General features: G+C 42.8%; 1 protein-coding gene across 1 annotated transcript; it reads right to left on the bottom strand.

The window, feature by feature from the left end:
- Window positions 1-545: 545 nt before the first annotated feature.
- Window positions 546-13,300, bottom strand: LOC106709545 (max dimerization protein 1-like). Its single transcript, XM_045679987.1, has 8 exons — window positions 13,108-13,300; window positions 12,901-13,003; window positions 12,705-12,734; window positions 3,112-3,226; window positions 2,693-2,827; window positions 2,521-2,626; window positions 2,175-2,301; window positions 546-1,833 (listed from the first exon to the last, which is right to left on the bottom strand). The coding sequence occupies exons 1-8, from the start codon at window positions 13,160-13,162 to the stop codon at window positions 1,788-1,790; spliced, it is 717 nt and encodes a 238-aa protein (XP_045535943.1). The 5' UTR covers window positions 13,163-13,300; the 3' UTR covers window positions 546-1,787.
- Between the last annotated feature and the right edge of the window lie 68 nt (window positions 13,301-13,368).

Below are 13,368 nucleotides of genomic sequence, written 5' to 3' on the forward strand. Positions count from 1 at the left end.
TTATTAAATACAATAGTTATAACAAAAATATATGATGTACTCTGTGTGACGTTTGTATGAAGTCCCGCTGCGCGCTACACACTCATTGCTGGTCGTGTGCGCGGAGATCTCGTCATCTCTGACTTGTCATCTCATCTCCGCTCTCTTTACGTGTGCGTTTTCGCAAATTCAATGGAAATTACAAATTATATCAGACGTATACAACAACAAGTTGCTATACAAGGCTGCAATCACACACACACATATAAAAAAGAATTAAAACACTGAATCTTTCCAAAGTCAGCCGATGTCATATGTATAGGTAAATATAACTTCTCATTTCCATCGAATCCGAACATAAACAACGACACGAACACGAACAACAAGCGGTCGCTCGTTCGGGACTTCGTTTGAACGTTTTTTTTTAAAGTTTAAAACAAAAAATGACACATTACTCGGATGGACGTGACATCGAAATGAGATCATTATAATATCCAAATTATACTAAAAATAAGATGTCGCCGTGTGCGGGGGGTGCGGGGGGTGCGGCGGTCCAGCTGACCCCCCGCACACGTGTATACCATTTATTTTCTTCGTTTATTCTACAAGAAACAAATATTTATATACAAATATGCAATTTTCACAAAGAGAGTTTGTCTCATCGCTCGCCTGCTCGCCTTTATGTCTACTATCATACGATAGTCTACAGATGGTGAGAGTTTTGTAAAAGTGATATTATCGTCTCATAAAATATCGAGATTGCGATTGTTGAAAGATAAATGTGATGAGGAGCCTCGTAAGATAGAGTTGGGAGCAATTTGTACGAGACTCTACTCGAGGCGAAACTCTCCTTGTGTAAATGAGACATAAAAACTATAATGACGTTTCGTCGACGAGTCGCCGACGAGTTGCCGTCGAGTCGCCGACGTGTTGCCGACGAGTCGCCGACGTGACAATAAGTACTTATCCTACGCTTACATATTGTCGAAGAACATAAGAAATATAGATTTTGAAAAAATAAACATAAAAAATAAATAAAACAATTTATAAAATAACATTAAAATAATTTGAAACAAAAAGTCAAGAATTCGGAACTAGGTTGCCTTTTAAGTTCTGTTGTTTTCATATTAGATAAAATATATGTCTTCTGTTGGGCTTGTTGTTGCGGCAGATCAGCCCTAAATACAATAGATTCTATGTGTTCTATCCACGGATAGTAAATTGGCGCGATCGGCGGAAATGTGAGTGTGAGAGTGGTTTGATGCGAAACGAGTATATTAAGGACCAGCGGTAGAGAAGTTAAGAAGCAAAAGGTTAGCATGGTTCGAGCTTGTTATGACAAGGAACGAATCGCCTGTGAGTAGGAGAACTTTGAAATGAAACCGGTAGAGGTAGTCTTCATAGTAACGTAGACATATATTATCTAGATCTAGATAGTTACAATTGCCACAAATGTATCTGGTCCGGTGAGAGACACGCTACTGTTGCCATTATAAATTACAGCTCGTTCAAATTCATCGTTGGTCGCGCTCGATAAAATGTCGTCCGCTCTAGTTCTATGCTCATTATTTAATATTAAGCTTTATTTCGCATCTATCCGAAATAAATTTTAAATCCCGTCAGAATCGTGTCGGATATCGTTTGCACATAACAGAAATTAAAAGGCAAATCCCGCAGGTGTCGCTTGAGACCCGAAAAAAGAAATAATTAAGTAATGAAGTTTTTTTTGGCGATTTTGTACTCAATACGATGTGTGTGTGTGTGTGTTTGTGTGTCCGTGTCCCCGGCAGCGGTGCGGGAGGGGCAGGTTAGGGTCGCGTGGCAGACCTCGCGCCGCTCCGAGGCTGTCCCCATCTGCAACACAACCTCGCTGTACTACTAGCGGCGGAAGGCCGACGCGAAGTCCGAGACGCTTGCGACGAGGAAACGGGATTTTGCGTCGCTCGGTCACTCGCGTCGTTCATTACTTTTTTGTGACGAAACTAGGTGTTAAGTGATCTCCAATCACTAAAAAGTTGTTAGTTTCTTTATAAATATACTTTTCTTATACATCGGGAGAGAGGGGCGGCGCTCGGCGGGGGCGGGGAGCTCACCTGGCGACATCGGGGGAGAGGGGCGGCGCTCGGCGGGGGCGGGGAGCTCACCTGGCGACATCGGGGGAGAGGGGCGGCGCTCGGCGGGGGCGGGGAGCTCACCTGGCGACATCGGGGGAGAGGGGCGGCGCTCGGCGGGGGCGGGCGGGGCGCGGCAGGCCGCTGTCACCCGACGCCAACGACTCGCAGTCGCTGGGGCTCGACGTGTAGCCCAACACGTCCACCTCGTCTGCAAAGCGAACCGACACGTCTTAGCCACTTAATGCAATCTAATGTTTCACGTCAGTCGGACCGCACGCCTCGTCGTATATGTGTATTTTTTCTTCTTTAGGCTATTGGAGTTTGTAGCATTATACAGGTATATAATGAACGACAACAAATCAAAGAAGTATATAAGTAAAATAACAGCTTCGAACAGTCGCGAGCGGAGGCAGCAGCACACACTCACCGCTTTCGGAGACGGATGAGGGCGAGCGGTCGGCGGTGGACACGCCCGAGGAGGACTCCACCGAGGAGAAGGAGTCGGCCCTCGCGGAGTGCTGGTGCGCGGAGTGCTGGTGCGCGGGGTCGTGCGCGGCGTGGTGCGCGGTGTGGTGCGCGGCGTGCGGCGAGGCGGGGGCGCAGGGCGAGCAGGGCGAGCAGCGCGCGCGCCGAGCCACCGCGCGCAGCTGCGCCAGCCGCCGCCGCAGGAAGCGCTGCTCGCGCGCCAGCTGCTCCTTGTGGCTCGAGTGCCGTTTCTCCCGCTCCTCCAGGCTCTGCAACCCGCCGCACATATCTTTACCTTCTCAGCGTATCGGCGGACGCCACTCGCACACTTCCATGACGATCAGGAACAAAGAGTCGCCTGCCAGCTTTACGTAAGACGGGGAGAGCGCAGGCGGAGATGAGAAAGGGACGGGAAATGGATTGAACACTCGGTCTCCTTATTACATCTCTAACGGATTTAATGTATAATGAGAGTATTTCCTTTTAAATCTACTGGAGCTGAGTGCAGAGAGCTGGGCGAAGGGAGAGGGGCGCGGGGCATGACGTCGGTTACCTTTATAAATCTTTTTGCTTTGGTAAGCAGGCCGAGCGTAGTGTGTCGCGCCGCCTCGGGCTCCAGCGGTACCATGCCTTTCAGCCGCTCCAGGCAGCTCCTCAGGTGCGCTCGTCTGTAACAAAATGATTTCATTTATATTACACGACCAAAAAACTTGCATTCCTTAAGGTACATGTTATCCGTGTCTTGACGTTTTTCTTTACTCTCTGAATCGTTTCATTATCGGACAAGTCTACATCGCGCACTTGTGGACCGCTCGAACCGCGCTTGTAATAACCCCTTAATCCCTACTCACGCCGCGGGTCGTGCTGGCGTCAAACTAAATTTTTTATATACATTAAAAGGTGACATACGCGCAAGCGGCCGCCAGAATTCAAGGAAATAGTGAAGCTACCGCTAGTCTAGACACATCCACAGATGCAGATGCGTTGCCTACCTTTAATCGACGGAGAAGGTTACGCACAGAAAGATACACTTACAATATACTTCCCTTTCCTATTCGTCACCTCCTCCGTCAAATCCCTTCCTTTCTTATAAGAAAAGAGTAGAAAGGGTAAGAGAATATTAAGTCTTCGGAAGGCACATTCATCATAATTAACACGGAATGATTTCCACTTGAAGAGTGCCTTCTGTGTGGTCGTGGTATTGTACCGGGCGTGAGGGCGCATTCGTGCAACAGATGTTGTTCTTGCTGGCGTGTACAATAGTAGGTAACTGCAGCCAACAATGGTTCGCTGTCGTTACAAAATGTCGGATGACGTATTTTGTACAATTATTTCAACATGGGTGTCAAAAGAAAGTTTAAAATAAATGTTTCAATTAACTGACAAGTTAAAAAAGTTTTTGGAACGAAGTTCCTTATCGCGCGTTGTGAAAGGGGGCTAGACGGAAAAAATTCTTACGAAAAGTTGTCACGACACTTTTTGCTATAGACGAATAAGCGCTACTTCACCATGGCAACGACGTGACAATATACATATAACGAAAATTCATAGAAATAAAATGTACTTCTTGTGAAGACTTAAGTTTTTTATTCATAGAATAAACATTGGTTCCTTCACTAATTAATTGAAAGGAACTTCGTTCCATCCGGGTGTCCCTTGACACCTCTCAAGTTTTTTTTTGACCTAAGTATACAATTTGGTGTCATGTTAGTCTTACAATATCCTTATATACCTATTGTATTTAGCCGTATATGTTCACATTATATAATCACCTTTAGATGGTCATTTCATGAATTGGTCAATTCCAACATTTGGCTACGACATATGGAAAACTCAACGTTTTACTTATCAATAAAACAATGATAATACACTTATTGTGATAAAAAATGTAAAAGAAAAGCTGATAAAATTGATTAATGAAGGTCAACGTCCTCCACAATGTCAAGTCAGAGGGCAACGAGCGCCGCCGCCGATACTTTTAATATGACAAGTTCCTTAGTGTTAAGATTCAATTATGTTTAAGTAAAGACATTCAACATACCATTAATCACGCGAGGTCCCAAAGGGGACCTCCAAAAATCACGAAACATCACAAGGAAGACACAATAAGATCACGCGTATTTATTTCCTGACTGATGTCGAAAGTTGTATGAAGTGGACAGGAATTTCAAACAATATACAATTTTGTATAAAACTTATATATTGTAGAAAACATCTTTTATTTCACGCGCCAGTCGTGTTGTCTCATTTCTCAATAGTAAACACCAAGATTCACGGAACGCAACGCCGAGCGCACGAGAAAAACTTATTTACAGCGAAATATAAGCCTTATGTATTTGGAATAGAGCTTAAATTGTATCGTCAAAATATCATACAAATGAAAATTAGATTGCCCGGAACAAACGCGGACTTGCGGACAGATAGACAACAGTGTAAAAAAAGAAAAGGAGTCAGTTTCTTTTGGGGTCAGACACAATTGTGCTTTATAATTGTGGATAAAATAAATACTGAAAAACAAATTATGTAACATATTGCAGACATTTTACATAATAGAGGATTTATATTACGATTGTGATCGAATACATTTATATATAGCTGATAACTTCAAAATTAATGATAATTTCCCAACGCCTGGCCTTCCACACTATGCGGTCTTCTGCTCACCGCATCTAACCACTTAACGTTGAATTCTCAGCATATTACCTTTAAAACTTTTTACTTATATTATCTCTATAATGTAGAGATAATAACGAACATTAAGTTTATTTATCCCCGGTGGGCCAAAGTCCCATACAAAATAAAATTGTCTTTTTATTCATTTATTACATAGACACTCTAAATTAAGTATGGATGAATATTTTGATACCTTAGCAGTTTATTATTTCAGCTTGGAAAAGGACTCAGGTTACTTTTTATTATGTGTGGATAGTTTGTTTTTGTTTTCGTCAGCAATTAAATAAAGATGCAGTTTTATTTATTAACTGCATTCGAACGAAGTCGCAGGGAACAGCTAGTTTTCTAAATATAAATGAGAAATTTTGTATAGATGGGTGTATAAATGTTTGTTATCAGGTAAATCCGATACAGCTAAACGGATTTCGATGAAATTTGATACAAAAATAGCCGTTCTATTATTTCTATGGGACAGATTTATTTTTTGACAAATGATATGCGTTATTAATCTACAACTTGAGTATCTCAATATTTTTTTAAAAAAAAAAAAAGGTTGTCGAGGAGACGCGAGGCGCACAGCGGCCGGACCAGGGCTGTATAAGGCAGTTAGCTCCCTCGTACAGTTTTAGCAATAACAACTTACATAAAAAGGCTGTTAAAATGTGTGCTAAATTTTATTAATTATAACTAACTCGTGAGATTTATTAATTGTTAAAGGAAAATATATTGGTTGAAGGAATGTTTCGAAATGTAAAGAGTGCACATTTTAACAAAATACTGAATATTTCTTTCAGACAAAGAACTCATCTTTACCATCGTACAGTAAAATTGAACAGTACACATACAGACATTTTAAGAACCGATGGGTTCTTAATGCACTATGTTAGTAGCAGGTAGGTAAACAGATGAGTTCCTTCAAGCTACGGCTTGCGCTACACTATGCCGGCCACACTCCACCTCTCACAAAGGGTTGTTGAGTCCGTGTCCACCCTGTCCTGTCAGCAGAGTGTCAACACAACGTTTGTGAATGGAGGCGGGCGGGGAGCGGAGCGCGCTCTGCTGCGCCGCGGATCGATAGGGCCACGTGGCTGCCGCCTTTGTTCCCGCCCGGCGTCAGGCAACACGACGTCACGCAACGTGCCAGCAACAACACCGACCCGCTTTAAATGATGTCGAAAAACAAAACTTCCGGCCGCATCATACCGTTGCTCATGAGATCTGCAATTGCAGATGCGTTGCGTACCTTTCATCAACGAGGGAACGGACGCACAGAAAGAGGATATTTTCCTTTCCTATGTGTCGCCTTCTGCGCCAAATTCATACCAAAAAATATATGTGTGATCTATTTTCTGTCATGTTATTACCCTGCTCGGTAATGTCCCGTCTATAGTAGTTGTAAAGCGTAGTAAACACGAGAGCGCCCGCGAGTTGAGGTTTCGGTTCCGCTTATTGTTTTTGATCTTGAAATCTTTGTCAGAATTGTATATTGTTAAAGACAAGTATAATTCTACGTTAAATTCGCCAGTTAACGAACACATTTATTTGAATATAGATTAATGTTAAAACCGATAAAATTGCGCCGCAAAAATGTGCGTTTTTTAAATGCTTAAGAAGTGGATATTTTGAGAAAATCAGAAATTTGTGTAGCACTTGTTGAGATTTATAATTCTCTCATACATCTTTACTAGTTTAGTTTACTAAAGACGGAACATTAATGAGAAGGGTAGGTATTGATATAACAGAAAAAAGGTCATTGTACAATATTGTATCCTTTGCCACCCGAGCGAAGCCGGGGCGGATCGCTAGTTTCCTGTAAAATGGTTTATTTTAAATCCCCGAGTATAAAAGTTTAAAAGATATTACTATTTTTAAACCGTACTCCTTTTGTTTTGATGGAGTTTCGAGTATTTGCTTTACGGGTAAATTCAATGTAAACTCCGGTCGATTAACGCAGCGATCACACAATATACCGTTCCGTAAAGAACTCGTCGTGTCTTCCGAAGCCCGCCGCCGCCGCCGCGTCAAGATTGCGTTATTAAGTTGTTTACCCCTAACCGAGCTAACGGGCCCGCACGCGGCGGTTTACGACGCTTGTGGTTGCGACTTCCAAGCTTCCGAAGCAGCAGCTAGTGCGCCACTTCCTCACTTCCAAAGCCGCGCCGCAAACTATTATTATTGTATATATTATATTGCTGTTTTTTTTTACTTTTTCTCAAATAACTATATATCACTAGTTGTCTTCCATTGGTCAAAATTCTACCATAATTTATAATCAAAGTATTTTTTGCATTAATTTCGCAATTTTCTTATGAAGGAGTACAAAGTCTTCGGCTCACGTATTTATATATAATTTCTGTCGCTCGCGACTGCGTCCGAGCGGAATTAAAAAAAATAATAAGTAGCATATGTGTTCTTCGACACTATTATATGGTCTTCATATGTACATAATTTTATCAAGATCCGGTGAGCCGTTTCAGAGATACCTTCAAACAAACATCCATACATCTAAACATTTGTATTTACATATTTATTTAATAATAAAGATAGGATAACAGCTAATGATTGGCTACCCTAATATTTTTTTATTATCTCGCAATTTTTAAAAATATAATTAGATTTGAATTAAAATCAAAAATAATTTTTAAACATCTATTTTCTGGCCCAACCTAGCAAGAGCTGTGGGGCTATGACGTGTGGTTAGTATGGCGCAGGTTCATACACTTTCTCATTTTAAACGCATTGTATCTTTGTCGCTGGTTAAACAGCTTCAAATTCGCGTAACGAAAAAGAAATGTTGGCGATAGCATTGCTGCGCTGGCGCGATAGGCGGCGGTCATCGACCCCGCGCGCGCCCACTAGCGGGCTAAGAATAGCTCGTGACGTGACGTGTTTACCACGCACCGCGAACCGCGCAAGGTTACGCGACGCTGTGCACGCGCGCCTTCTCCACCACTTTGCCGCTATTAGCATCGAACGGTTAACATCAATCATTGCCAAAGTGGTCCAGGAGATCTAGGGCCAGGGACCTCAGATACGATGGCCGGATATTATGGAGAGATCACAAGAAAGTAGAAATGTTGTAGGGGCTTCACTTAAACCATTAAATCTTGAAAGGTCTGAATTAGAAAAAAGTACGGTTTAAGTTAAGATTAACATCAGAAGTATAAAAATGTTTGAATCCAGCGCCGGATTCTTGCGAACGGTCTCTAACGGCAGCTCCTAAATGGCCGCCTTCTAGTTTGCGGATGCGATTATTATTTTCGTATATATTACGGAAAAAGTAAATAGACATTCGATGTACGGCACCAAGCAAAAAATAACGGTTATTCAGTCTGATAATACCTATAATATAGACGGTCCGCAGGTTCCAAAGTTCTGGATCTAGAGACTTATATTTTATACGGAGATTTCTGTTCGTATAATCCAGTCATCTTAGTAAGTTCACCTCGCAATTTGAGATATGTACTATAAACTCGTTATATATATGAGTTGTCATTGACATCCTAAAAGTTGTCTCATAACATACATATACATAGGGTATCCACGACTATTTAAGTTTAAGGTTAAAGGGCCCAAGAACTGGGTTCTTGAAGTTTTTCTATAAGTTTTATAAAAAAAATACTCGTTTTAGTAGTAAGATGTAGTTGCTATAGTAAGTTGTTAATCATGTACATAAATTAACTATAAAACCTCTACATACTTTTTTTAAGAGGTCCCGTTTCCGAGATACATTATTGTTCAAACGGTTCAAAAAGTAGTACTTTTCACTAGCACCCGAACGCGACTTTGTCCCTGTCAAAGGTAGTTTTTTTTAAAAACTTACAAGTACTTTTATATTTTCACATAAAATGGTGTTCTGAACATTCATAACAATTTTAAGCTTTGTGCGAATTATTCTATGTAACTTTACATGTATAAATTGAGCGTGGAATTACCCCCATCCACATTCTACCAACGAAACAATTTGTTACCACTGACCTCTATACATGAACAGTACTGGCGTTAGGTTTGTGCGCGACTGGGCTGGACAGAAAGGAGCGTCTCAAGTCCTACCATCGCTTTTGAAATTGAACAGCGACGCATTATGTGGCATTACGACTCGGCAACAACATCGAGGCGTTTGGAAGTTGAAAACAACAAAAAACAAATATCCGATGCAATTTGCATCATAATGGTTATTTTTGTATAGAGGACGTGTGCAGGCAGGCATGCCGCGGGAACGCACTCGGTGCCATTTTTACTCCACTGACAAGAGAGTAATGTTTTTCACACGTATGTAACTTTTTTATGTATGTGGGTCAATATGTATAACTAAGTTTCTTTATGATGGCCTAAGGCCTTAATAAGTTCCGATTTTGACTAGTGGGATGTCATTCTGTTCATCAGACGTAAGACATCGCTACAAAACACATAAATTATAGAAGAACATGCAAAATTCGTGGAAAACAAGTTTGAATCTTATTCGCCATAACGCGCGTACTGCTGTCTGTCGTGAGCCGGGCGTAGGGAGCAGGTTGTTGTGAGCAGGGCGCAGGGCGCAGGGCGCAGGGCGCAGGGTGCAGGGCGCAGGGCGCAGGGCGCAGGGCGCAGGACGCAGTGCATCGAATCGGTGGCTGCGCGCACGTTTATTTTGACTGCGTCCGCCGCGCCGGCGCCGGCGCCGCCCTGTCTGCTGATCGCGGCGACTGCGGCAACCGCAACTTCATCACGTACGACTTATGCCCACGTTATAATATGATATTATTTAGCCAACATCGCAGATTATTATTTGCAATGCAATGCAAGCACATTGCTAAAGAGCAACTAGGTCAAGGTTTCACTACTTTTGCGATTCCATTTTTGTTTATAAATGACAGTGAAGTTGTCCATATTCGTTAACACATGAATAAATTAGCATCTATTGAGATAGCTAGATATCAAGATGAACGCCACATGGAAACAGTTGTTAAAGATTCAAAGGTTGTTCCAATGCTGATTTGCGATGTCGATTAAAAGATGTTTTCATTTTCTTTAGTAAATAAACATTTGGCAGTGATAGAGTCCGCATCAGCAGTAGCTGCTGCACGAAGGACCCGCTCGCTCTGTGCAATATTACGAACACAGAGAGGACAACCTTGAAGTAGAAGTATGTACAATATTTCGGTGTTTCCTCTAATGACTGTGTCCAATTAAAGTCCTCTTTCATTGGAGGATTCCAAACTTTGTGGAAAGGGACATCTCCTCTTGTTGGGCGAACTGTCCCGCGCTTCTGTCTTCGTTATAAAGCAGACATTTCAACTTGCACATGTCTATGGGCAGCGGTCACTTCGTTACATTAGCAAGTTCATATGGCTGTTTGCTCGTCTCCCATCTTATAGTATACAAACCCAACACTCGCCATAGTGGAGACTCACGTAAGGGCGTGTACAGTTTGTTGAAACGGAACACGGAATGTATTATGCAGTGAAAGAATTTAAAATAAATAATGTATTTTGAAATGTTTTTAAACGTGTTATAGTTTGGACGTGTGTGCGCGCAAAATTGGAATTTTGCGCGCACACACCCTGTGAGCATTGCAAGTCGCGCGCGGAGAGATCAGTGGTTATCGGACGAACACAAAGGGCGACAAATTTCCGCGGGAAGTTAAAACTGTGTCGATCAAACCTATCGTTGACCTGATGATCATGTTCCAAACACTGAAACCGGTGTGTCTCGGGTCCTATAGTACGACTCTTATTTCAAATAATTAAGTGAAACATCAAATCAATATATTGAGGGCAGATGTCAGAACCGGCCACTTTATGATATGGCTTCTCTTTCAATCATCAGAGACTTATGCCTATCATAAGATCTCATAAGAGATATAATTTTTTTATTGGATAGGTTGATTTCATGATAGTTACAAGTTTTGTAAAATAGACATTTCAATATCATGTTTACCAAAAAACAAAACAAAATTTTGTTATGTAGAACCAAAAATAGCGGATATTTATCCGATTATGGAGTTCTATTTGGCGCTGTTCTGGCACACCTCTATTGACTCATACATATTCATACAACTTACACGTACACACATACTCAGTCTTTTAATTTAAATTTAAGAAACTGTTATGTTGTATATAACAATTTCTTATTTTAGAAAATATCTAGGTACTCGAAAGCATGATTTAGCAAATGATAAAAAAATATGACGAGTGATATTTCAACTCGATTTTCCCTAAATAAGATTTTTATTTCTTACATCTATTGTATGTTTTTCTGCACATGTATTATACTCTATATCACACATGAAAAAGAACAATCCAATGACACCTCACTCGTGCAAATAGTCGTTCAGTCGTTCACACTCTGGTCGTGGGATGGCGAACCTTTACGTATTAACGTGCCTTGTTTCACATTTATATAGAAGGAAAAAATATTTCTGAGGTCATAGAAGTGCCATAAAATAAATTAGACTTTGTAATTGGGAATATTCCATTTTCTGCTTTGTAATATTTCAAAAATATTGTGTCACGTGCCAATGGGTCGCCATCCCTGTTCTAGGTCATCAGAATGCATTTTACATACATACAAACTTACATAAAAAAAACTTACACGGTACGCACGAAAAACATTACTTTCTTGTCATTCGGGTAAAAGTAGAACTAAAACCGTTACTGTACAAGAGAGTGTTTGAGCGCGGCGATATGTACTACATGACGGCGCGTTCATGTCGACTGTTATCATATTATATATTAAATACTTTATCACAAAACTAAAGAAGACCGACTTGTTTACGACACAATATTCTTGCATAACACAAATCTGGCGTTGCCAAGGCCCTCCTACACGATCCACTCCACTTGTTATTGCACGGCGAGTACACAAGCGAAAGTTAACGCGATACGAGTACGCGAGCGTGAAACGCAACGCCCGCCGAACACGGCCGCGCGCCTTCATATCGACACGCCGGCTGACTGCAGTCTCTGCACACTGCAACACCTGACTTGGATGAGGATTTCAGGGATAAGGGTACCGGCGGTGAGCCGAGCCCGCCCACGTCCACAGACACATGAATGTGGACTACAAAACGACTCTGTATATATTTTCTGTCCAGTTCTATTCAATTAGTAGCCAAGAATTCATAAATATTGTCGGACGAACGAAAAGGTTGTCAGCTGAAAATAGAGCTACTTTGATAAGCCGTCAAGGTGACTGATGCAATTTACTTTGTAACGTATTGCTAGCAAAATAAGGTAAATAATTTGTAATCACTCGTTGAGGTAACGCGATGGGAACGGGGGAAGCTCTCCGTGACGTAACCTGACATGCCGCCTCGAAGGTGCCTGCCAAATAGGTGAGGAGCGTCATTTGCCCGCCTCGCTCCGCCGCTCCCCCGCGGGCGCGCTGCACTCGCATCGGCCGAGAGCGGCGACAAGGTCGCAGGCGGGCGGCCGCGCACTGCCGCCGCACAGTCGACCACTTACATCTCAAATGTACATGACTACCACTAACCTGTTCTTTTCCAACTCGTTATGAGTCGTCCTGGAACAGAAAAGCAGACATTGTAACACGGCACTGAGACATCAACTTTGCACTGATCACGCACACCACTCGGTCACGACACTGCCACTCACTGCCACTCACTCTCAGCGGTCGCCAGCCGGCGGGCGGCGGGCAGCGGGCGCGGTCCAGGGCGCTCCGCACTCACCTGCTGCCTTGCGACTTCTTCGTCTTGTGCCGACGGCCGCGCGCCTCGTCGCCCGCCGGCAGACTCGACGCGTAGCCGTGCTCCGCCTCTGCAACAAACAAAACTGCGATTCCGTCAAAATCAGCTGATTAGCGCTCGGCGAAAATAGACGGGAGCCATGTCGACGTGTGCGAGCGAGGCGACTCGAACAAAGAAAACTCAATTCACCTCTGTCCCGCCGCTCGATGTATTCTGCGGCTCGGATCAGGGCGGCGATGCTCATATTTGTTTTATCCGGATGCGGTGCAGGTGTCCACCGACGTCACGCCGCTTTATTATATTGAAAACTATAAATAAAGTATTTAATCCGCTCCGAAGTTCACGACTACGTTCACCGATGTCAAAAACACACTAGCCGTAGCCGAGCGTTGTGGGGCGCGCGGAGTGCGGCCTCGGCGCTCGGCGGCGCTCGGGCGAGCTCGGCCCCGC

The sequence above is a fragment of the Papilio machaon genome, chromosome 11 (genome assembly GCF_912999745.1).
Source record: "Papilio machaon chromosome 11, ilPapMach1.1, whole genome shotgun sequence".
In the NCBI taxonomy this organism is placed as follows: domain Eukaryota; kingdom Metazoa; phylum Arthropoda; class Insecta; order Lepidoptera; family Papilionidae; genus Papilio; species Papilio machaon.